This window comes from Phalacrocorax carbo, unplaced genomic scaffold, assembly GCF_963921805.1.
Source record: "Phalacrocorax carbo unplaced genomic scaffold, bPhaCar2.1 SCAFFOLD_54, whole genome shotgun sequence".
NCBI lineage: Eukaryota > Metazoa > Chordata > Aves > Suliformes > Phalacrocoracidae > Phalacrocorax > Phalacrocorax carbo.
This window is the reverse complement of record NW_026990395.1, coordinates 149,910-175,402: the sequence shown is the minus strand read 5'-3', so window position 1 is coordinate 175,402 and position 25,493 is coordinate 149,910. Positions and strand designations below refer to the sequence as shown.

The following is a 25,493-nucleotide window of genomic DNA, read 5'->3' as shown; positions in this document are numbered from 1 at the left end:
TCCCAAGTCCCTCCAGGAAAACATTCACCTGCCATCAGCCCTGTCACATGCCCTAGAGCCCCAGGAAGGTCCATCAGAGACCGTTTGCCACCTGCATGGGTGCTGGCACCAACAAACAGCACCTGACCCAGCCCGCAGACCCTTGAAGCCCATACCGGGTCCATGATCTCAATACACTGAGCCATGGAGACCAAGCAAACCAATGAGCCTCTTTAGAGGCTGTTCCTTGGGCATGTCCTTGAGAGCAGCTCTGGAGGAAGACATATGCCTCCAGATACTGCGCTCAGGACATGCCCTTCCATGACAGACATGGTGATGTGGAGGTCAGCTGTATCAGAGAAGTGCTCCTTGCCTGTCCCTTCCTGCAGCCACAGGACTAAAACACAGCAGGAGTGTGACCCAGCTCCAAGAGCACTCAGGCCTTGCACCAACACGGGAGAGTGTGGAAGTGGGAAGAGAGCGGCTCTGAAAATGCTGCTGCTCCCTGGCAGTGCTGCTGTGCCAGGACGCTTCTCCCCCCACCTCTGTCCGCAGGCACGGCCCCTGCAGTTCCCGAAGGCTTCAGAGGAAGGGTCTTGGACAAGCAACTTGCTGCAGGGTCCTTTATGTTGTTGAAATACACGCGGAGCACGATTCCTCATTTCACAGTCTCTTGGACAAACTCAGCTGCTAGACAGTGAATTAGAAGTGGGATGAATAATAAAATTTGGTTGTGCACAACATTATCACAAGAAAAAGAAAGACACCACACCATAAACCTCACAAGGCAGGCTAAGGCTGTAACAAGTTTCATTATGAATGCTACGCAGAAGAAAACAGGCATTTTCTTGTTTCTCAAAATAAAATCATCTCATCAGTTTGCACACTGCATCCTTGAGCTCCTGGTTCCTCATGCTGTAGATGAGGGGGTTCACGGCTGGCGGCACCACCGAGTACAGCACTGCCACCACCAGGTCCATCGATGGAGAGGAGATGGAAGGAGGCTTTAGGTAGGCAAACATGGCAGTGCTGATAAACAGGGAGACCACGGCCAGGTGCGGGAGGCACGTGGAAAAGGCTTTGTGCCGTCCCTGCTCAGAGGGGATCCTCAGCACAGCCCTGAAGATCTGCACATAGGACAGCACAATGAAAACAAAACACCCAAATGCTGCACAGGCACTAACCCCAAGAAGCCCGACCTCCCTGAGGTAGGTGTCTGAGCAGGAGAGCTTGAGGATCTGGGGGATTTCACAGAAGAACTGCTCCAGGGCATTGCCATGGCAGAGGGGCAGTGAAAATGTACTGGCCGTGTGCAGCAGAGCATTGAGAAACCCACCGGCCCAGGCAGCTGCTGCCATGTGGGCACAAGCTCTGCTGCCCAGCAGGGTCCCGTAGTGCAGGGGTTTGCAGATGGCCACGTAGCGGTCGTAGGCCATGACCGTCAGGAGATAAAACTCTGCTGACATCAAAAAGACAAACAGAAAGGCTTGTGCAGCACATCCTGCGTAGGAGATGTCCCTGGTGTCCCCGAGGGAATTGGCCATGGATTTGGGGAGAGTGGTGGAGATGCATCCCAGGTCGAGGAGGGAGAGGTTGAGGAGGAAGAAGTACATGGGGGTGTGGAGGCGGTGGTCGCAGGCGATGGCGGTGACGATGAGCCCGTTGCCCAGGAGGGCAGCCAGGTAGATGGCCAGGGAGAGCCAGAAGTGCAGGAGCTGCAGCTCCCGCGTGTCTGTGAACGCCAGGAGGAGGAACTGTGTGATGGAGCTGCTGTTGGACATCTGCTGCCTCTGGGTGAGGAGCTGTGAACAAGGCGAAAAGGACAGTGAGATGTTAGGGGAGAGTACTCTGGGTGAAATCCAAGCCATTTCTCATACTACACACACTCACATTTTATGCATTGGGGTGTGGGGATCTGTTGAAGAAGGTAAAGGAAGTGAGAAGTTAGGGTGCACTTCTTTAGAGAAAAACTAATCTTTTTCTTCCAGAAACCCTGAAACTGCCTTTCACTTTCCAGGAACACTTTTGTTGAGCTCTGGTTGGTGCTGGTGGAGGGAAGGTGGCTCTGCTGTGGGCCCTGCAGGAGTCAGTCCTGCCCTAACGCAACAGGCAAGTAGGAACACGGGGTGAGCTCAGACTACATCCACTGGTGTTATCAAAGAGCTTTTCAGCATTGTTGCTCCCAACTCACCCGAGCGCAGAGCAGAGCTGTGGGGGTTGTGTTTTCTGCGTTCCCTTCTAGTTACCCACCACAGCTGAGGAGTGCTTTGAATGCAGAAATCCGTGGCATTTCTGCTGCACTGCAGGTGAAATCATGTGGGTGCTGAGGGGCAAAGGGACTGTCCCTTCGCGCCAAGTGGAGGACACTGGTCTGTCCATCGGCCCTGATCTCAGCTGCCCTGTGCTGGCAGCTCTTGCAGCTGTGGGACTGTTGCACTCTGCTGTTCCCTCCAAAAGAAACAGGATGCTGCTGGGAGCAGAGGAATCCAGTTTCGGAGTGCAGATCTCCAAACCCCTCCAAACCTCATCATACGTGAGGAGGATCTCAGCTCTGCCCTCCCAGCCAGGGGCACAGGGGGCTCATTACACCTGCCCACATACAGCCACCCAGCAGCATTTCCATGGCCTCAGCAGTGAGGCGTCATCTCCATGGGGCTCCTGCACAGCACAGAGATGCCATGGAGAGCTTTGCCCTGCTGGGGGGCAGCCTGCAGCCCAGCAGCACCTCCCAAGGCAAGACTCCCATCGCCTACATTTGTTACGTCCTGAAGAGAGGCTGAGATCACTGCCAGCCTCACAAAATACAAATCTTTGGTGCTCAGGCTACTGGAAGGGCAACTCCTGGCCATGGCCCCAGTGTATTAAGAGCACAGGCTCTGCTCTGTGGGTGTGGGGGAGACAAGGGGTTGCTCCAGGGACAGCATCTGCACTGCAGGGGATGGCAGGGAGATGCCTGGGTCCCCCCCTACAGTATTGCCCTGCAGACACCTCCTGGCAGCAGGGCACTGCCCAGGCACAGCTCTGTGCGTGCGGGGGCTAAGGAGCAGCTCAGACAGGTCCTAACGTGAACAGGGGTCTCAGTGCCTACGCCAGAGCAGAGAAACAACTTCCCATCTCCCACTGCCCACCCAGACAACCAGGAAGAGAAGACACAAAGCACAGACTTCTTCCCTTTCAGGAAACCCCCGACCTTGACTGCCATCTTTCAAATGACCCTCTGCAAATGTCCTCAGGCTGATGGAGAAGCCTGAGCAGCCCTGACCCACGCTGCACCCTCCGGACAGCAGAAGGACCCTGCCCTGCCAGGGTCACTCCTTCCACCCACAGCTTGTCCCCACAGCGCTGTGGGGAGCTCCCCGGGCAGGCTGAGTGCTGAGCCTGGCAGGCGGCAGAGTCCCTGCCCCAGCACACAGACCCCTGGGGCGCAGGGACCCTGCTCGCAAGGACAGCCCTGGGCACCCCTGCCTGCACACGTGCCTGCAAAGCCCTGCAGCATCCCCGGGCGAAGGCAGCCGCCGTGCCCTGTCCTTCTGACAGTGCCGCAGGGAAGTGCTGCTCCTCATCACGTCCTCCTCCTCTGTGCAAGGGCAGCTGTGAGAGTCCTCCTCAAGGGTCACCTATGCTGTGGGATGCAGCAGCTTTTGGATATCCCTCCCAGAACACCAGCTACATTGTCCTCCACCCAGAGACTTACCATGCAGAGGGCTGTGAAGATCCTTCCCTGCAGTCAGCTCCCAGCATCCCCCCAGCCCAGGCTGCCTTTCCCCTCTCCCTGCCCGGCTCCTCTGCCCTCGGTGCCTGCAGGCAGTGCCCTCAGCCCTGCTGCGCTTGGCAGAGGAGCTGCTCCTGGGCAGAGCTGTCTCTCGGCAGCGCTGCCTCATTGCCAGCAGCTGCCTTTGTCCCAGGAGCCCAGCCCAGCTCAGCAGCAGAGGCCCAGCCCCAGGCAGCCCTTTCTCTGCCCCTCGCGGCTCCCTCCAGGTGTCCCTGGGGCTCCAGGGGAACCTGCTGTGAAACGGGCTGAATGAATCCCTGAGGTTCCCTCCCTCAGCTGGAGGGAGACACTTCTTCCCAGCACTGTTATTTCTCCTATGAGGAAATGGTTTGGGCATGAGGATCACCTTTCCTTGTCCCATCACTAGACAGGACAAGCAGACAGCTACAAGGAGGGCTCTCCCTTACCCCTGCTGAGGGAACGGACGCAGCTGAGTAAATAGACACATCTCCTGTGTGGGCTGGCAGTCCTGGGGCTCGAAGTGGGCTCAGCTCCCTCCCATGCACAACGCAAAGCAACAGGAGGTGAGATTCCCCTTGAATCAGGCGTTCAGGTGGGCACTACATGGGCACCTGCGTGTGAGCTCCTTGTCCCAGCTGCCATGACAATTAATGAAGATGGAGGGCAGGACTGGGCTGTTCAGACAGAACATCTGGTGACGTTTAAGGTGTCGGGGGGGTGGGGGTCGAAGGTATGTTCAGGCAACTGCAAGCTGTAATGGAGCCGTTCATAGAGACAGGCCGACACCTGGGGGAATACTTTTAGAGGCTGCTGGGAATTTGCATTGGCCACCTGAAATGACAGCTGATGCCCAAAATAAGGGCAACTGAACCTGCCCATACTCATCTATGTTCAGGGCAGCCTTTAAAGGTATTCATGTGAGCAGCTGGAGCCGTGTGCCACAGGGGGAGCTCAGTCTCTCTTTCTTTTCTCCACCAGCTGTATTTACTAGGTCTCCACTCACTCTATGGGCAGCTGCCTCACGTTCGTCCCCTCATTGCCTTATAGAATTCAGGGTATCTACTCAATGTAATGTTTAAATCCAGGCCCACGGAGCTACGTGAGATGCCAGGGCTTGCAGAGACAGCACAGCACCAGTGACGAGTGGCGCTCCCCAGGGGTCGGTGTTGGGACCAGTGCTGTTTGACATCTTTGTCAGTGCCATGGAGAGTGGGATTGAGTGCACCCTCAGCAAGGCTGCAGGCAACTCCAAGCTGTGTGGTGAGGTCGGCACGCTGGAGGGAAGGGATGCCATCCAGGGGGACCTTGAGAGGCTTGAGAGGTGGGCCCGTGGGAACCTCATGAAGTTCAACAAGGCCAAGTGCAAGGTCCTGCACATGGGTTGGGGCAATCCCAAGCACGAATACAGGCTGGGTGGAGAATGGATTGAGGGCAGCCCTGAGGAGAAGGACTTGGGGGTGTTGGTGGATGAGAAGCTCAACATGACCCAGCAATGGGTGCTTGCAGCCCAGAAAGCCAACTGTATCCTGGGCTGCATCAAAAGAAGCGTGACCAGCAGGTTGAGGGAGGGGATTCTCCCCCTCTACTCTGCTCTTGTGAGACCCCACCTGGAATCCTGTGGCCAGCTCTGGGGCCCCCAACCAAAGGACGACATGGACCTGTTGGAGCAAGTCCAGAGGAGGGTCACCAAGATAATCAGAGGGCTGGAGTGCCTTTCCTGTGAAGACAGGCTGAGAGAGTTGGGGTTGTTCACCCTGGGGAAGAGAAGGCTGTGGGGAGACCTTATTGCGGCCGTCCAGTATCTGAAGAGGGACTATAGGAAAGCTGGAGGGACATTTTTACAAGGGCGTGTAGTGATAGGACAAGGGGTGATGGCTTTAACCTGAAAGAGGGTAGATTTAGGTTAGAAGGAAGAAATTGTTTACCATGAGTATGGTGAGGTACTGGAACAGGCTGCCCAGAGAACTTGTGGATGCCTCATCCCCGGAAGCGTTCTAGGCCAGGTTGGCTGGGCCTTTGAGCAACCTGGTCTAGTGGAAGGTGTCCCTACCCGTGGCCATGGCCCATCTTTAAGGTCCCTTCCAACCCAAACCATTCTATGATCCTATGATATTATGTCTTAGATCTACATGATGAGTCCCACAGGAGGAGTAGGTCTGCCTAAATGCAACTTCCAGATGGACAGGTGATACTATCGATAACAAAAAATAAGCACTGTTAGAGACCAACGAGGAAAGCCAGTGTTCTGGATTGAGAACTTCCTGAGGACAGCATAAAGGAAAGGCTGGGTCCCTGGGGACACAGTACTCCTTGCTCTTGGAGTTAGTGTCTGGTTCAGGACAGCTTCCTGAGCATCATGTGCATCCATGAAGGGTGATTCCCTGGACCTGCACCAGGCAGCAGCCAGGTTTCCCAGCAGGGTTTTCCATCCCCCCTTCCAGAAATAGCCATGTCTCTCCGTTCAGCATCCATGGATCGCAAAACACCAATTTAGGAAAGACTTCTGTGTGAGCAGTTGCAGCTCACAGCTGTGGTGTCTCAAGTCACTCACCCATGGATGGGGTCTTTGATCAATAAAGCCCCATACATGTAAATCACCACAGTTAATGTGGGTGACATGATGCCACGATGCCAGCAGGGAAATTTCCACCCTGTGTACCACACTCAGGAGAAGAAATATTGACTTTCCTCTGCACTGACTCTCGCTACTCTTTCACATCTTTCCACACGTCCTGCTTAAACTGACCCCATCTCAGCTTTCTGCAGCCTGCCTGATGGTCCCTTTAGCCAAATCCTTAATTATGCTCATACCTCTCCTTCCCTATGTATCTCGCTGAAGGTTTTCCACTAAGGTTGCCCATTGTGGAAAGCGGACTTCAGTGGAGGCAACTTGGGCTTCAGATGCAGCTGAGGAATGTGTTTTATTTTTTATTGAACTATCCCTTTCTTTTCCTTTCTTCCTTTTTTTTTTTTTTTTTTTTTTTTTCCTTGGCAGGTAAGAAACATCCTTCTGTGACTGTGCACAGCTGGTTTTCCAACCAGAACAGGTGGGAACGACGCAGGTGAGCTGAATCATTCAGCTGCAGACTTTAGTGGAAAAAGCTTAGATTTGAGAAAGCATGATGCCAGTCCCAGGTGGCTGATGACAGACATGGCAGAGGGTATGGGGGCGGGGGGGGGAGGGGGCAGAGTTTGCCCACACAGTGTCATACAGAAAGGATCATACATTTTCTCGGCGTTTGGGGTTTGTCAGGAGACACTCTGGATCAGTAGGAATCGGGGGTGGCTGATATCACTTGTTGTGTAAGCTGAAAACTAAAGAAAAATGGGAAAGAAGAAATCCTGGTTTATTGTAATTTATGAGTGAAATCGTCTCATTTTGGCTACACTCCTGGAATCTCTCAGATCAGCCGCACAAGACTTGAAGAATTAGGGGGAATTATGGAGGGCGGCTTGGCTTGTAGTGGCATTTTGGATGTTAATGAGCCCTCTGGTGCCAAGTTCCTGAACTGCAGATACTGGAAAATGAACCAGCCTCTAGAGCAGCGAAAGGCTTCCTGAGGCCCATCCAAGTGTGGGGAGTGTGATGCCTGATACTGGCTTCAGAAGGACATACGGCCTCCTCTAACTGGAGCAACATAGCTAGGTTTTGAAATACTTGGAATATTTTATGAACAAGATAGTCTTAGAACTTGCTATATCTGATTAGATAGGAGGGAGTCTGGAGACACTATATCCTTGAGTAGAATAAATAAGGGAAAGGTACTAGAATAAGCTTGTTTACTATCAGTAAGGGTTGTGTAACCAAGCCAAAAACGAACTGAGCATGCCCAGAGACTGCGTTCAACCAGCAGACACAGTGAGGAAGACTCGACGACCACCAGAGGACCCTGGAAGACCACCAGTGAACATGAATGCGCATGCATTAAGGACATTTTGCGTATATTAATCAGTTCCAACAGTAGTACGAATATGGTAATTATTTCCTAGAAATTCAGTGAATATGTATGTTTTGATTGCATATAACCCCTGTAGCAGAGGAACTCAGCGCGCACACTAGGTCGAACGATCCCCTGCGTGTCTGGTGTCGCAATAAAGAACACCTGCTTTCTAAAACTACAGTTGGAGTTTTAGAGGGTTCTTATATTTGCCGACTTACGATATCGTAACAACTAACTGAGAAGCTAAGAAGCTCTCAGGGCTTTCCATCCTCAAGGGATGACCCGGTTTCTCCAGTCACCATTCATGTAACCCCAAAAACACCAGTTGAGGAAGCTCATCTTGGTGAGGGGAGGACCTCCCCGAGGCACCTCTGTGCTCTTTGAGGTCAGAGTGCTTGTGCAAGGCTCCAGGAGGAGTTCATCTGGTGCCCAGCACTGTATTGCAGGTGGTTGGTCTGCAGGGGGCAGGGAATGGCTGAGCCCCTGCCTGCCCATGGGAAGCACTACATAGCTCACGTCGGGAGTCTCTGTGGGGCAACTGGTCAGCGCGTTTGGCTGTTAACCGAAAGGCTGGTGGCTTGAGCTCACCCAGGGATGGGTTCCCCTTTCCCTGCCCGAGGCAGTGGGGTTGGAACTAGATGATCTCTAAGGTCCCTTCCAACCCAAACCACTCTCTGGTTCTATAAAGAGGAGGCTATTCAGTCCCCTCAGCAAAGGCCGAAGAAGGAAAGCAAACTGAGACTAATTCCTTAGTCTGACCCATGAGTTCTTCTGACTTTGCCCTTCCAATGCTCTCCCCCACCCCGCTCAGGGGGAGCGAGCAAGCAGCTGGGTGGGGGCTTACCTGCCAGCTGGGGGCAACCTACCATGTAATTTGCCTTATTTCTACTTCCACTAAATCCAGTAGCAGTAACATGCTCTCAAATAATTTCTTCTTCTTCTTGATGACAGTAAACTTTATTTCTTTAATGTTATTCCTTCCATCCATTCTTCCTTGACAAGATGGTTATTTCTCAGGGGGAGGAATGAGCGCCTCATTCAGGCTGGAAGGGCCCTTCCCAGACATCTGTAGGAAACATCCTGCTGGAAGTAGGTTCACACCAGCTTTCTCATGGTTTTATCCAGATGGGCCTTTGAAACTTCTAAGGATGGAGGCCGCACAAGCTCTCTGGGAAATGGCTTCCCAAGTCTGACTGTCCTCGCATTGCAAAAGTTCCTCCCTATATTGAGCCTGAACCTCTTGTGTTTCAGCTCATTGCCTCCTGTGCTCCTGCCTTGCACCACAGTGTCTTCTTGGAGGCCTCACCACAGGCAATGCAAAATGCAAGTCTATTACATCCTCCCTGCAAAGCCCTCCCTTCTCCAGGGTGAACAAGACCAGCTCCTTCAGCCTCTCCTAAGAGGACAAGTGCCCCAACCTTGACCATCTCTGTTGCCCTCCACTGACCTTTTGCAGCCCTCCAGCTTGCCCTCGTCTCTCTGGCATTGTGTGGAACCCAAACTTGGGCAGGTATTCTGGATGTGGTGTAACAAGAGCTGAGCAGAAAGAGATAAACGCTTCCCCTGGCTCTGCTGCTGCTCCTACAGCCCAGGATGTTATTGGCCATCTTTGCTGATGGCTCATTTTTTGCCTAATGTAACCCAAACACTTGCAGACCCTTTCCTGCAGAGCTACTACCTGCCTAGGCATTGCCTGGCCTATGATGTTTCAGACCCTACATCCACTCTAGGAGCAGGACTTTGGTTGAAGCTTAACTGGACATCATGCCGTTCCTATTGGCCCATCACTCCAGACTGTCTACATCCAGACTGTCTACTCTACCAGCATGGCTTCACCAAGAGCAAGTCCTGCCTGACCAACCTAGTGCCTTCTGTGATGGAGTGACTGCATCAGTGGACAAGGGAAGAGCTATGGATGTCATCTACCTGGACTTCTGTAAGGCCTTTGACATGGTCTCCCACAGCATCCTTCTCTCTAAACTGTGGAGATACAGGTTTGATGGGTGGACAGTTCGGTGGATAAGGAATTGGTTGGTCGGTGGCATCCAGAGGGTGGCGGTCAATGGCTCGATGATCAGTGATGAGATCGGTGACGAGGGGTCCCTCAGGGGTCCGTACTGGGACCGGGACTATTCAGTATCTTAATCGATGACATAGACAGTGGGATCGAGCGCACCCTCAGCAAGTTTGCAGGTGACACCAAGCTGAGTGGTGCAGCTGACACACCACAAGGGCAGGATGTCATCCAAAGAGGCCTAGACAAGCTGGAGAGGTGGGCCTGTGAGAACCTCATGAGGTTCAAGAAGGCCAAGTGCAAGGTTCTGCACCTGGGTCGGGGCAACTCCCAATATCAATATAGGCTGGGGGATGGAGGGATTGAGAGCAGCCCTGTGGAGAAGGACTTGGGAGCGCTGGTGATCAAAAAGCTGGACATGGGCCAACAATGTGCGCTCGCAGCCCAGAAGGCCAACTGTATCCTGGGCTGCATCAAAAGCAGCACGGCCAGCAGGTCGCGGGAGGTGATTCTGCCCCTCTGCTCTGCTCTGGTCAGACCCCACCTGGAGTCCTGCATCCAGCTCTGCAGCCCTCAGCACAGGAAGGACATGGAGCTGTTGGAGAGGGTCCAGAGGAGGGCCACAGAAGTGATCCGAGGGCTGGAGCCCCTCTCCTACGAGGAGAGGCTGAGGGAGTTGGGGTTGTTCAGCCTGGAGAAGAGACAGCTTTGGGGAGACCTTACTGTGGCCTTTCAGTACTTAAAGGGGGATGATAGGAAGGATGAGGGCAACCTCTTTAGTAAGGCCCACTGTGACAGGCCAAGGGGTTAATGGTTTTAAACTAAAGGAGGCTAGATTTAGACTGGATGTAAGGAAAAAATTCTTTACAGTGGGGGTGTTAAAGTGCTGGAACACATTTCCAAGAGAGGTTGTGGAGGCCCCATCCCTAGAAACATTCAAGTTGAGGTTGGACAGGGTTCTGAGCAACCTGATCTAGTTGAAGATGTCCCTGCTCACTGAGGGGGTTGCACTAGATGATCTCTAAAGGTCCCTTCCATCCCAAAGCATTCTATGAATCTAAGTTCACTGAAGGTAAGACAAATAAATCATTCACCAGACCCCTTTCCCTGTGCCTGCTGCATCCCCTGGGGTTGCTGAGCTCCAGTTTGCCAGTTCACACCCAGATTTAGAGTATTATCCTTGGGTGACACCGTGCTGGACAGGCTGGTGCTTGGTGGGGTCCATTCACTGCTAACTCCCTGGCACACGCTGTCCCTCCCTGCACATCCCCTCTGCTCTCCTGGCAGCTCCCAAGTCCCTCCAGGAAAACATTCACCTGCCATCAGCCCTGTCACATGCCCTAGAGCCCCAGGAAGGTCCATCAGAGACCGTTTGCCACCTGCATGGGTGCTGGCACCAACAAACAACACCTGACCCAGCCCTCAGACCCTTGAAGCCCATACCGGGTCCATGATCTCAATACACTGAGCCATGGAGACCAAGCAAACCAATGAGCCTCTTTAGAGGCTGTTCCTTGGGCATGTCCTTGAGAGCAGCTCTGGAGGAAGACATATGCCTCCAGATACTGCGCTCAGGACATGCCCTTCCATGACAGACATGGTGATGTGGAGGTCAGCTGTATCAGAGAAGTGCTCCTTGCCTGTCCCTTCCTGCAGCCACAGGACTAAAACACAGCAGGAGTGTGACCCAGCTCCAAGAGCACTCAGGCCTTGCACCAACACGGGAGAGTGTGGAAGTGGGAAGAGAGCAGCTCTGAAAATGCTGCTGCTCCCTGGCAGTGCTGCTGTGCCAGGACGCTTCTCCCCCCACCTCTGTCCGCAGGCACGGCCCCTGCAGTTCCCGAAGGCTTCAGAGGAAGGGTCTTGGACAAGCAACTTGCTGCAGGGTCCTTTATGTTGTTGAAATACACGCGGAGCACGATTCCTCATTTCACAGTCTCTTGGACAAACTCAGCTGCTAGACAGTGAACTAGAAGTGGGATGAATAATAAAATTTGGTTGTGCACAACATTATCACAAGAAAAAGAAAGACACCACACCATAAACCTCACAAGGCAGGCTAAGGCTGTAACAAGTTTCATTATGAATGCTATGCAGAAGAAAACAGGCATTTTCTTGTTTCTCAAAATAAAATCAGCTCATCAGTTTGCACACTGCATCCTTGAGCTCCTGGTTCCTCATGCTGTAGATGAGGGGGTTCACGGCTGGAGGCACCACCGAGTACAGCACTGCCACCACGAGGTCCATCGATGGAGAGGAGATGGAAGGAGGCTTTAGGTAGGCAAACATGGCAGTGATGATAAACAGGGAGACCACGGCCAGGTGCGGGAGGCACGTGGAAAAGGCTTTGTGCCGTCCCTGCTCAGAGGGGATCCTCAGCACAGCCCTGAAGATCTGCACATAGGACAGCACAATGAAAACAAAACACCCAAATGCTGCACAGGCACTGACCCCAAGAAGCCCGACCTCCCTGAGGTAGGTGTCTGAGCAGGAGAGCTTGAGGATCTGGGGGATTTCACAGAAGAACTGCTCCAGGGCATTGCCATGGCAGAGGGGCAGTGAAAATGTACTGGCCGTGTGCAGCAGAGCATTGAGAAACCCACCGGCCCAGGCAGCTGCTGCCATGTGGGCACAAGCTCTGCTGCCCAGCAGGGTCCCATAGTGCAGGGGTTTGCAGATGGCCACGTAGCGGTCGTAGGCCATGACCGTCAGGAGATAAAACTCTGCTGATATCAAAAAGAGAAACAGAAAGGCCTGTGCAGCACATCCTGCGTAGGAGATGTCCCTGGTGTCCCAGAGGGAATTGGCCATGGATTTGGGGAGAGTGGTGGAGATGGAGCCCAGGTCGAGGAGGGAGAGGTTGAGGAGGAAGAAGTACATGGGGGTGTGGAGGCGGTGGTCGCAGGCGATGGCGGTGACGATGAGCCCGTTGCCCAGGAGGGCAGCCAGGTAGATGGCCAGGGAGAGCCAGAAGTGCAGGAGCTGCAGCTCCCGCGTGTCTGTGAACGCCAGGAGGAGGAACTGTGTGATGGAGCTGCTGTTGGACATCTGCTGCCTCTGGGCGTGGAGCACTGAACAAGGAGATAAAGGAAGTGAGAGGTTAGGGCAGACTTCTTTGAGAAAAAACTATACCATTTCTTACAGAACCGCCCTTCTGCATGAGTAAGTCCTGTCCTACTGCAACCGGGTAATAGGACCATGGGTTGATCTCAGATTAAATCCATCATGATATCAAAGAACTTTTTAGAATTTTCCCTCCCAACTCACCTGAGTGTAGAGCAGAGCTGCAGGGATTTTGGTTTGTGTGTTCTGTTCCAGCTGCCCACCACAGGTGAGGAGCACTTTGAATGCAGAAATCCCTGGCATTTCTGCTACACGTGGAATCTTGTGGGTGATGAGAGGCAAAAGGACTTTCCCTTAGTGCCAAGTGAAGACAGCCAGCCTTTGCATCAGCCCTGATCTCAGCTGCCCTGTGCTGACCCCCTGTAATCCAGGAGGATGGAGATTATGACCTGCTGCTCCACCTGGACAATCACATGTTTAATGGGCTGGATGGGATCCACCTGAGAGCGCTGAGGGAGCTGGCCGAGGAGCTTGCCAAGCCACTCTCCATCATTTATCAGCAGTCCTGGGTAACAGGAAAGGTCCCAGGCAACTGGAGGACTGCTGATGTGACACCCATCCACACGAAGGGACAGAAGGAGGATCCAGGGAAGTACAGGCCTGTCAGCTTGACCTTGGTACCGGGGAAGAATATGGAGCAGTTCATCCTGAGTGAGTGCACCATGCATGTGCAGGACAACCAGGTGATCAGGCCCAGCCAGCATGGCTTCATGAGAGGCAGGTCCTGCCTCACCAACCTGATCTCCTTCTATGACCAGGTGACCCACCTAGTAGATGAGGTATTTCAGCTGGAGGACTATTGCACTCGGGTGTTCCCTCCAAAAGAAACAGGATGCTGCTGGGAGCAGAGGAATCCAGTTTCGGAGTGCAGATCTCAAAACCCCTCCAAACCTCATCGTACGAGAGGAGGATCTCAGCTCTGCCCTCCCAGCCAGGGGCACAGGGGGCTCATTACACCTGCCCACATACAGCCACCCAGCAGCATTTCCATGGCCTCAGCAGTGAGGCGTCATCTCCATGGGGCTCCTGCACAGCACAGAGATGCCATGGAGAGCTTTGCCCTGCTGGGGGGCAGCCTGCAGCCCAGCAGCACCTCCCAAGGCAAGACTCCCATCGCCTACATTTGTTATGTCCTGAAGAGAGGCTGAGGTGATTGCCAGCCACACACACTGCAGTACCCAGAGCCCCGAAGGTGAACAGGCTGAGACATGGATGCTTTTTCTCCACGGACATATGTGCATAACGATACATCAAGCATTGGTGTCTGAGCTACACGTGAATCCTCACCCTCCACCACCAGTGAGCATAACAGCAATAACAAGGGCAGCCAGGAGCAGAAGAGCACGTGCCGAAGTACCCTGCCAAGGGAGGCAGGAGAGGGAGACCCAGGCCGGCACTGCAGGTTTTCTCCACTTTTGTGGTCAGGGTGCTGGAAGGGCAACTCCTGGCCATGGCACCAGGGTCTTAAGGGCAGAGGCTCTGCTCTGTGAGTGGGGGAGAAAAGGGTTTGCTCCAGGGACAGCATCTGCACTGCAGGGGATGGCAGGGAGATGCCTGGGTCCCCCCCTACAGTATTGCCCTGCAGACACCTCCTGGCAGCAGGGCACTGCCCAGGGACAGCTCTGTGCGTGCGGGGGCTAAGGAGCAGCTCAGACAGGTCCTAACGTGAACAGGGGTCTCAGTGCCTACGCCAGAGCAGGGAAACAACTTCCCATCTCCCACTGCCCACCCAGACAACCAGGAAGAGAAGACACAAAGCACAGACTTCTTCCCTTTCAGGAAACCCCCGACCTTGACTTCCATCTTTCAAATGACCCTCTGCAAATGCCCTCAGGCTGATGGAGAAGCCTGAGCAGCCCTGACCCACGCTGCACCCTCCGGACAGCAGAAGGACCCTGCCCTGCCAGGGTCACTCCTTCCACCCACAGCTTGTCCCCACAGCGCTGTGGGGAGCTCCCCGGGCAGGCTGAGTGCTGAGCCTGGCAGGCGGCAGAGTCCCTGCCCCAGCACACAGACCCCTGGGGCGCAGGGACCCTGCTCGCAAGGACAGCCCTGGGCACCCCTGCCTGCACACGTGCCTGCAAAGCCCTGCAGCATCCCCGGGCGAAGGCAGCCACCGTGCCCTGTCCTTCTGACAGTGCCGCAGGGAAGTGCTGCTCCTCAGCACGTCCTCCTCCTCTGTGCAAGGGCAGCTGTGAGAGTCCTCCTCAAGGGTCACCTGTGCTGTGGGATGCAGCAGCTTTTGGATATCCCTCCCAGAACACCAGCAACATTGTCCTCCACCCAGAGACTTACCATGCAGAGGGCTGTGAAGATCCTTCCCTGCAGTCAGCTCCCAGCATCCCCCCAGCCCAGGCTGCCTTTCCCCTCTCCCTGCCCGGCTCCTCTGCCCTCGGTGCCTGCAGGCAGTGCCCTCAGCCCTGCTGCGCTTGGCAGAGGAGCTGCTCCTGGGCAGAGCTGTCTCTCGGCAGCGCTGCCTCATTGCCAGCAGCTGCCTTTGTCCCAGGAGCCCAGCCCAGCTCAGCAGCAGAGGCCCAGCCCCAGGCAGCCCTTTCTCTGCCCCTCGCGGCTCCCTCCAGGTGTCCCTGGGGCTCCAGGGCTGACAGCTCCTGAGGGGCAGGAGGGGCTCTGCTGTGAATATACTTGGAAGCAGACTGATGTCAGCACCGACTGTCCCTCTCTCAGCACTGGACAAACTGTGTCCGGCAGCAGGAGTTGCCCAACCAGGGTGTGCAGGTCTGTGGGAGGTGTCGATGTTGCCCTTTGGAAGCCCCTGTTCCTGCCCCACTGTCCGACAGGACATGATGGCAGTGACGGGAAGGGGGTCATGCCTCCCCTGTGTGGGGCAGGGATCCAGCTGAGCTCATGCAGGCGTCTCAGCTCTCCGTAGCAGCCCTCAGGCAGGAGGTGGCTTCAGCTCCTCCAACACACACCCACGGACCCACAGCATGTGGGATTCTTCTTGCCTCAAGTCACCTGTGAACTCCTTCTCTAAGCATCCATGCTGGTTAATGGGGATGGAGGCCAGGAGTGGTTTGCTCAGATACAGATTCCTGGTGACATCGGAGGTGCCAGAGGTGGTGCAAGACACGTGCAGGTGACTGCAAACTGCAAGGAAGCAATTCTTAGGGACAAGTTAGCTTCTGGGGGCGTCGCCTTGGGGGCTGGTGGGCAATTCTTTGGCCCAAATGGAATGACCGCAGAGGCCCGTGTTAAGGACAGGGAGACCTGTCCCTCCTCAGTATGTTTAGGGCAGCTGACAGAGGTATTCATCGGAGCAAATGGAGTCCTGTGCCACCGGGACAGCTCAGGCTTTCCCTTCCTCTTGTCTGTCAGCTGTCCGTCTCCACTGACTGAACCTGAAGGTTTCTCATGGGCTTCCCTGAAGTGCCTACACCCACCCAGTGCAGCTGCTGCATGTCATGGCCAAACACAGGCCTGTAGTGTTCCCTCGATACCAAAGCTGCCCAGAACAACCGGAGCGTGCAGCTGGTAGGGCAGTGCGGGCCCTACCGGGCAGCTGTCCCTGTTCACGGTCGGTACGTGACAGACCTCCCTTGTCAGCAAGTGACGCGTTCCCACCACTGCAGCGAGGCAGCGTCTGTCCCGTGCCTGTGCAGTCGGTGCCGGCAACGCAGGAATACGAGCCACGTCACATCAGGGTTTCCACTCGTGTGCCAGCTCTCTTAGCCTCTGCTGCTTCTTCTCACCCCATCCTTTGCTCACACCCCTGATGGTACACTCAAGGAACAGGCCAAGCATTTCCACAAGGTGCCTGCATCACAGGATGCCCATCGCCAAGTACAGTTTCAGCAGCCCCTTGGCCCTCCTGGAGATCAGCTTTGCATCTGCCACAGGCCCCAGGGGCTGCAAGAGGCACCACAGACAGCAAAGCCCCCTCCTGGCAGAGGTGCAGAGCCCAGCTGGGTTTCTCTCAGCCATTGGGGGAACCCGTCTTTGCTGTCCTTGTGAGCCCCCCCTTTCACCCTGACCTTGCCGCCTGCCACTCGCTGCAGCACGTCTCTGCTCTGAGGGAAAGCCTTTGCTCACACAGGGTCTCGGGCCTTCAAGCTTTGACAAGGCTGAGCTTGGCCTTGCTGGCACAGAGCCCACGTGTGCACCAACGTTCTCAGCGTGGGGCACGGGGAGGAGGGGCTGGAGCCCCTCGTGCTCTCACAGGTCCATGGCATTGATGCGATACCTGCTGAGGTTTGGTGGGACAGGTCACGCAGCTTGGGGTGCTGCAATGGGGGTACAGCCTTTTCAGAAGAGACAGGCAGGAAAGCCCAGGAGGGGGTTCCCGCAGTGTGAAGGCGCTGCCTGGATGAAGGGAGAGCCTCTGTGGGATGGGGGACAGGCTGCGTGAGCCCTTGTGCGTGAGGGTCAGAGGAGAGGCCAGCTGGGGCGACATCGTGGTAGGAGGTAAGTGCCTGGAATCAGGTGAGGACGTCGACAAAGTCTTATTGAAGCCGTTTGAGAAAGTGGAAACTTCAGAGAACAACTCAATTTTCACTCTGTCCCAGAGGCCGGCCTGCTTAGGCCTGCAACAGACTACCTCTGCCTTGTCAAGTAAGAGTGAGTGACAGGAAGAAAATGAGAGAGCTGGAGTTCACCATCACCATCACCATCACCATCAGGAAGAAAACCAAATCTGTAAGCACATGGCACGGTGACTGTTATTAGTGGCAGCAGCACTGATTCCAATGCATTCCTGCTGTGAGGTGCAGGGCAGGGGCCACACATCTCTGGCAGCCACTCTGGGAATGCACTGCAGGCAGTGCCACCTCAATCAGTGTTTGTAAGAGAAGGCACGATACCCCATCCTCAAGTACTTCTCTAGCAAGGCTCAGCTGGAGGGTGGTCTTGCAGGACTCATACCCTGAGCCCTCGGGTGGCACGGACACTGCTGGTTTCCCTCTGCAGAGAGTGGTAGCAGCTGGATCCCTTCTCAAGAGACACTTCTTGCCAGGAAGCCTCCATCCTGAGGGAAGCTCCCCTGATTTTCACTGGCACGTCACTCTCTCTTCTGATGTATCTGGGGCACTTCTGTGCTTATTGTTCCTGCGCAGAAGAGATAAAGAGAGAAACATTTCAGAAGAGATGGTCCTATGGCTCCTATTGTGAACAATAATGCTCCCTAAGAGCTCCGGAGGGAGCCAGGGAGGTGGGAGGACACACACGGACAATTCAGGAAGCCCCAGGCCTCTTCTGAAGGGTGACTGGCTCCCAGCTGGGAGGCAGCACCGGGCACTATGTCTGGCTGGCAGAGAGCGTTCAGGGAAGGCAATGAGAAACAAGGCGGTGGTTGAGGCCTTTCCCAACTGTTTATAAAACTGTTTGTGCTCAGAACTGGAAAAGAATTTTTATCTGGATGTGAGAAGCTGCGGTTTGGCAGGTCTGCAGGCCCCTGTGCAAATCAGAGATGATTTTCCAGAAAAGGTGTGAGGTTGCCCTTGGTGAAAGAGGACACCAGGGAGCCAGCAGGAACAGGCTGGGAAGGAGTCATGGCTGGGACTCCTTTTGTATCTCATTCCTGGAGACCCTACCCCAAGAACTGGACCCCCAGAGCTCTTCCTTTCACCAGGTGATTCTCCACTGCATTGCTTCTCCTTCCTGCTGCTCATTGCCCTCTGGGGCTGATGCTTGTAGCAGTGGATTTGGAGGGAACTTACCCCTCTCGGGCCTCTGACTCAGCCCTCATGGAAGAAAGAGGCTGTTCTGCAAGTGAAGAACATGGGACCCAGGCAACCCTTCCCAAGACCCTTGTGAAGGCAACTGTGGCCCTTAAGGGGCCGTGACATGCCAGAATTGGGCAGAGAAAGGGCGATGGAGATGAAAACTCTGATACAAGTGAGCAAAACAAACTGTGGCAGTCCATCCTGGACTTGAGAAGACCAGATCTGGGCTTGTGCAGGGATCTTCCTTAAAGAATGTCCTTGGAGCCATCCTGGAGGGACAAGGATGCCCCAAGCAGCTGCCTGATTGTCAGGGATCCCCTCCTCATGTCACAAGGATGTCCCGTTGCAGTGGGCAGAAAGTCAAGCAAGGGCTGTGCCAGGCAGCATGGAGGAGCAGGGACTTGCTCATGGAGCACAGAGTGGAAATGTGCAGAAGGTGGCAGCAAGGACAGGGCACCAGAAGAAACAGAGCGCCACAACCTGAGCGTGCTGGGATGGAGCGAGTCTAACGGAGTCACTGCTGTGGTAGAACCCCAGTAGGCAGCTGAGCACCACACAGGCGCTCACTCCCATCCTCACAGTGGGATGGGGAAGGCAATCAGAAGGGTAGAAGTGAGAAAACTTGTGAGTGGAGATAAAGACAGTTCAATAGTTCAAGCAAAAGGTGCGCATGCAAGCAGCGCAAAGCAAGGAGTTCATTCACTGCTTCCCACCAGCAGGCAGGTGTTTAGCCATTGCCAGGAAAGCAGGGCTTCGCCACCTGCCATGGTGACTTGGGCCACCGAGCTCGAAAGAGTTCACCCTTATGCTGCCAGTCCCGATCCACCTCAGCCACTTCAATCTTGGCAGCCCGATCCACCTGCTGGTTGTTTCGACGTTCTTCAGTGGCCCGACTCTTGGGGACGTGAGCATCCACATGACGTACCTTTACAACCAGGTTCTCTACACGGGCAGCAATATCTTGCCACAGCGCGGCAGCCCAGATGGGTTTGCCTCTGCGCTGCCAGTTGTTCTGCTTCCACTGCTGCAGCCAGCCCCACAGGGCATTTGCCACCATCCAGGAGTCAGTACAGAGAGAGAGCATGGGCCACTTTTCCCGTTCAGCGATGTCTAAGGCCAGCTGGATGGCCTTTACCTCTGCAAACTGGCTCCATTCACCTTCTCCTTCAGCACTTTCTGTGACTTGCCTTATAGGACTCCATACAGCAGCCTTCCATCTCCGGTGCTTCCCCACAAGGTGACAGGACCCATCAGTGAACAGGGCGTATTGCTTCTCATTTTCTGGCAGTTTGTTATACAGTGGGGCCTCTTCAGCACGTGGCACCCCCTCCTCTGGTGATATTCCAAAGTCTTTGCCTTCTGGCCAGTCCATGGTCACTTCCAAGACTCCTGGGCAACTGGGGTTTCCTACTCGAGCCCGCTGGGTGATCAGTGCGACCCATTTACTCCATTAGCGTCGCTTTGTGCTAATCCCACCTGGCACTGCTTGTTGTTCTCCCGAGTGTGGGTGGCTTTGAGGAGCTCTTGGCACACAGCAGGCACCCAGCCTTGCAAGAAGTGCAAGCCCACTTGAAAGTAGCACTCAGTTCCAGGATGCCACAAATGTAGATAAAATCTAGCCAATGCTTCAGACCAGGAAAGTGGTAAATGCCGGTCATTTGCGTTACATTTACATGAATGTTAATAATGGGAGATAAACGAACTGACTGACCCACAACTGTGTATTAGTGACAGCTGCTTCCAGTTGGTTCTTTGACTCCAATCTTACCTGGCCCACGTCACTGTTGGATCCTGCGGAGATGAACATGCCGTTCTCGTCCTTCAGGAAGCTCCTCTGAGACCAATAGGCTGGATCAGACGCAAAGCTTTTCCTGTGCCCTGGATTCCTAGGGTCATCTAAGCTTGTGCTGTCAGTGTTCACAGAAATCACACACCTACTTCCTGCATCCCTCTCTTTCTGTGCATTAACATTACAATTGTAGTATCAAACTACCAGCAGTCGGGCTTTCACTAATAATTTGTGCTTTAGTCTGGGTTTAAACCCAGTTCAACAGCAAGGCACACCACACCCATGGCTGCTGTGGGATAAGCCTGCACTTGAGCCACGCCGGGTGATGCACAGCCCAGGAGTGGGTGACCTGAACCAACAGGCACATCAGGAACCGCCACTTGCATTTTTCCCTCTACCTCACGTATGGGTCACCCACACAGCACAGTGCATTGGAAAACGCTTTTTATTTGAGGAACAGCTGTAATTCACAAGGAACCGCAGAACATTTCTCTCCAAGCATCGCAGAGGCACTCATTCTCTTGACTGCTTTGGTGAAAACAGCATTCCTGCAATGGAAACCTGCAAGTTTTGCACAGAAGACAAAAGTACCAACAACATAAGAAACAAAGGCAATCTTACTACGTGAAATTCTATTCTTTCATCGTATTTTCCGATTGGCCTAGACCAAGAGGTTTCAGGCAGGGCCCAACAACTCACAAGAAACTATGGATTGGCTCCTGCCTGGAGCTTGTTTCTTCCCCACCAGAAGCTATTTATGGTTGTCTACATGGGAAGGGATGAAATTGCAGCAAATAAACTGACTGCGCTGACAACCCTGAGAGTCATCTTCCATGAGAAGAAGTTCTGATGGGGGATTAAACTGCTTAGTTATCTGTGGCCTGATTTGCACGCTGGGCATGTCCTTGTAGTACGACCTGTCCAAGGCCTTGGTCTTTTCTCGTGACAAAAGGAGAGCAGAGAAGGACAGTAACTGACCTTCATTGCCCTCAAGTCCAAATATACCAGAATTGAGGGTGATTTGGCCATACCACCTGTAGGAAAATCATCTGACAACTACTGGCCTCTTTCTGCTCTTTATCATTCTGCCTGTTTTTAATTAAAAGAGGCAGAAACAAAGCAGAAACATGTTCAGCAAGTGGGAAAAGGTTACTATTTGATCACACAATCAAGTCTATCCAGATCCATACACCAATAGCTTGATGGTAATCCTTGTTTTAGTTTCAGCTCTCTTAAATTCTCTAAACACATTTACCATAATATAAACATATGTGTTTTGCATAACAAACACCACATAACAGAAAATCTCTCTCTCAGGTGGGTTTCTGCTCATTTCCTACCCATAACTCTCTAACTTTGGCCAGTACACGACTGCTGAAAGGTGCTCTTGGAGGCACATCTCCTGCATTAGCTTGTCCTGTTACTGTTGAGAATGGCTTTGGTCTTGCAGCTGTCAAGCAAGAGGGAAAAACGATCAGCCTTGTGTAATCAAAGTGATGGGGAGTTGTGCGTTATGTTCCCCCCTGAAAATTTACCTCCTCTTGGTCCGGATGAAGGCAGATGGTAAGGCTTGGCTCTCTCTACAGCCAGCTGCCTCTGACCTCGAGGAAGGATCTTGCCATGTTTTGCTGACAGAGAATTTCTGGCAGCTGCCCCCTGTCCCCAGCGAGGATCACAATCGGTCTGATGAACGAGAAGCGTAAAGCAAGAAGGTAAATAATTACAAGGTACATTTTGCCTGTGGATTGGCACCCAGAGTTGCGTGCAAGGTACAAGGGATGACATACAACACACTCTTCATTCCACAGTGACCCAAACAACTTCCCATAATCCGAACCCTACACAATGTATGTTGCTGAATAACTGAATGGTAAGAGTGGCTGACAGGAGAGGTACTTATTTCATCCTCAGACACAAACAAACTCTTTGAAGTGGAGTCAACAACAGCCTGTAACATTGAATTTCCAACTGCACGGGGAAGCTTTGGAGTAGTGACATATTTTGTTCAACTTTTAGGTTCAGCCATAACGTAAGGTGTAGAGGCTTATTCCAAGTAGTTCAAAGAAGGGTGTGATAAAGAAAGCAGGATTCTTATTGAGCGCTGTTAAACCAGTTAGTAACCCCTGAGAGAAGCTGGCACACTTGGCAGGACTTTTACGCTTACCATGAGATGAACGTTCCTCGCCTGGCTCAGCTGTAGTGCTGGCACACAGTTGGCACGCTGCAGATGCCGGATTAAAACAATTTCATGATTCCGTAAGAATTTCTCCAAACCCTTCTATGAGAAATAACACATTTTAAAACATACATGATGATCCTGCCTCGTCTCTTGGCAAAGAGGGGATTCAGGTTTCTTTCTTGCCCACGCTTCCTTGTTCAGAGTCTGTGAAAGGCAGCTTCAGGAAGTCTCCCACTAGTCCCATCTCCCGACAGATGTCATACATGTCTCTTCATAGCTCTTCCACGTTTATCTTAGTGGTGTGTTGCTGCAGCAGACCCCAAGCCTCCGCCATGCACCTAGAATTAATTTTTTCACATGTAAAGGAATATTAGTGGTATCCCCAAAACGATGCCCCACAATTATTGATATTCCAAGTTTAAAAGGAAATTTAGGGGATCTGAATTTCTAGTATTTGTTCTCCACCTTTCACAGTATCTGAATGCCAAAACGGTGGCATATATTTCTTTACCTATTGGACAACAGCACAGTGAGGAAAAGCCGCGCTTCACGACTGCTTGCGAATGGTGGCTTCATCATCTGCAGGTAGGTGAGGGCTCGCCCATGCTCTCCTTGGCACATGAGGGACTGAAGAATTCTCACGTCTTGCCACGACACAGGTTTGATTGCAGCTGGTTCAAAGAGCAGGGCCAGGGAATTCTGCAGACGTTACAGATCAGGATGATTAAGATATATAGACACACACGCACACAACAAATCTATTCAAAAGTTTCTTCCGTAAGGGTGAATGTCTGTGGAATAAACTCAGAGGATGACTAATGAAGGACTTGATACGGGACAGGGAAATAGAAATCCTGAAGTATCTGCAGAAAAAACAATGCAGTGAGTGTCCAGAACAAAGGGAGTCTTTTGAAAGGAGTGATTCTCACTTTTCTAGGATCACCAAATCTCCGTATGCAAACATCACCTTTCATAAAGACAAGTTATTCTCCCAGGCAAACAGGTCATACAAACATCGTGACAGGCAAAGAACAGCCTCCAGCATCAGAAGGAACAGGAAGTAGATTGAAAAGTCACTTTTGCAGTCTTCCACCTCAAATCATGCTGCCAGGATGGCAGTTTGAATAGTTCAAGTACCTAAACCCCTGCTTTTGAGAAAGTGCTCGACTGCTCTGCTGAAAACAACCCAAACAGAGGGATTTGGCAATTCACATGGCAAGCGCTATTAACCTTGACTTCTTCATTGTCTTAATCCATTTCCTGTCAACGCAATTAAAACCAAATTGCAAATCATCGCGTATTGCTGAAGGTGCTGCTGAAGCATATTACAAAAAACGCTTCCGATGCTTTATCACCTGTTATTAGCTAAGCACTAGGGTTTTTTGCATCATTTGATAGATCCTAGCTTTGTATTGCAATGTGTGCCCAACTCAACTGTCACATACTTACGTCATAATCCTTGTGGTCTAGAAACCAAAAACCTTGAATAAGCTTAACAAGGCCCATAGGGATGGCAAAGGCGGCTGCGAAGGAGTCGACTGAAGTTTCTGTTTTATTTGGAGAGGAATGCGTGATGTCTAGCAGCAAGTAAATTGTCTGATATCAGGTATCTAATTAAGGCTAATAAATTTGCAAGACCAACAATTTATCATATGAAATAATAGTATTAATATTCTTGATATAATATTAATAAATCATAAAATGAAATAAGGATATAATCGTGGAAGGACTCAGAAAATACTCATGTCTTAGTCTTGCCGTTTTATGCTGTTGTAACCTGAAGATAGTCAGGTCCTGACAACAAAATTGCAGTCTGAATAAATAGCCAGAAAGACAGACTCTTTGATTTCTCTGACGAATTCAGAAAGGTTGCCTTTCCATATTTAAACAGTTCCATTTGAAACTCAGGCTCCCTCTTTAGTCACTGGAGCCAACAGCTGGACATTCAAAACATGCGAACAGCCAATGCTTGATTATTAAAGCAAACAAATTCTACAGTTGGCTTTTTCCCTCCTTTCCAGGGAATATAAAACAGTTGAAATTACGGTGTCCTTACAACACAGCTTAGCCCTGAATGATTAAAACTGGGTTTAAACCAGCACGTGGGTCACTCATCGGCAGTGTCACTTTCTCTTTCTGACAGCTGTTTTTAGGGATGTATTCTCATCAGAGAGCTGCGGGGTGCAAGAGTTTTTAAAGCCCTTGCTCTCTAGGCTCCCCTCTCGGGTCAGGCAACAAACAACAGAAGTAACACAGTGTATTTCGGCAGCTTAAAAATTCAGTTTCTGCCCAATGACTTTTCTCTTCTCTCTCTTTTAGTGCATCGCTCGAGGAAGCAGCCGTTTGCTACAGGTGCGGGTGCTGCAAAAATGAAAAACTGGGTCTAAATTTCGAGAAGATCTCAGGGAGCTTTCTACCTTTAACAGTGCTTAGTAAACGTGTTTTCTCATATCAGAAAAGGCTTTGCAACAAAACATTTTATAAATTCCTAAAAAAACTCACAATACAAAGAAATAAAACAATGCTTCCTTCTATGACGTCATTCTAAAGGAGGTGTTTTCACTTGCATTGTGGTTGAAGCATAAATTAGAAAATGCATCGAACACGTAGGTGACAGACATTTCAGACCACCGATGCGCGTATACTGAAGGTGTCATAGAAATACCTCCAAGGGATACGATTGCATGTTTGTGGCTTTCTTCAACGCCTTCTAGCAAATAGAGCTCCAGCAGTGCCTGGAATGAAAAGGGAAAAGGCTTTTACAAACTGCTCTCTCTGAGAAATGATTGGCTTTGGGGGAGGGCTGGGCTGGGGCTGGGGTTTGTGGTGGTGGTGGCTGTTTTCAGGGAACACAACACTCACCCGTAAACTAGGAGGTGGGTATTTCCCAGTTCCGCCTTCATCCCCCCGCCACAGCTCCTCAACTTGCTCTCCGAACTGGGAAACCATCCCATCGACCATCAGGCAGTCAGAGTCCCATTTGCCTCTGGAACAAAACGTAGCGAGGATTTGCACAGAGGAAAACACTAATTCCAGCCTCTCGGTGTCACGGATTTC

At 52.4% G+C, this 25,493-nt stretch overlaps 2 protein-coding genes and 1 long non-coding RNA gene across 4 annotated transcripts; all 3 read right to left on the bottom strand.

Moving 5' to 3' along the window:
• Positions 1-845: 845 nt before the first annotated feature.
• LOC135311169 (olfactory receptor 14J1-like) lies at positions 846-1,760 on the bottom strand. The gene has a single exon (XM_064440306.1). The coding sequence runs from the start codon at positions 1,758-1,760 to the stop codon at positions 846-848; it is 915 nt and encodes a 304-aa protein (XP_064296376.1).
• Positions 1,761-11,800: 10,040 nt separating this feature from the next.
• On the bottom strand, positions 11,801-13,658 carry LOC135311171 (olfactory receptor 14J1-like). The gene has a single exon (XM_064440308.1). The coding sequence runs from the start codon at positions 12,713-12,715 to the stop codon at positions 11,801-11,803; it is 915 nt and encodes a 304-aa protein (XP_064296378.1). The 5' UTR covers positions 12,716-13,658.
• A 6,954-nt stretch (positions 13,659-20,612) lies between these two features.
• Positions 20,613-22,517, bottom strand: LOC135311159 (uncharacterized). Of its 2 annotated transcripts, XR_010370980.1 has the most exons (4): positions 22,422-22,517; positions 21,793-21,940; positions 21,598-21,707; positions 20,613-20,818 (listed from the first exon to the last, which is right to left on the bottom strand). It is a non-coding gene; the product is annotated as an uncharacterized LOC135311159 (long non-coding RNA). The 2 variants fall into 2 exon arrangements; XR_010370979.1 differs by having other exon boundaries at positions 20,613-21,707.
• Positions 22,518-25,493: the final 2,976 nt, after the last annotated feature.

Excerpts from the sequence above, each read along its gene's own strand:
- LOC135311169 (XM_064440306.1), bottom strand. The coding sequence starts at position 1,760 with ATGTCCAACAGCAGCTCCATCACACAGTTCCTCCTCCTGGCGTTCACA.
- LOC135311171 (XM_064440308.1), bottom strand. The coding sequence starts at position 12,715 with ATGTCCAACAGCAGCTCCATCACACAGTTCCTCCTCCTGGCGTTCACA.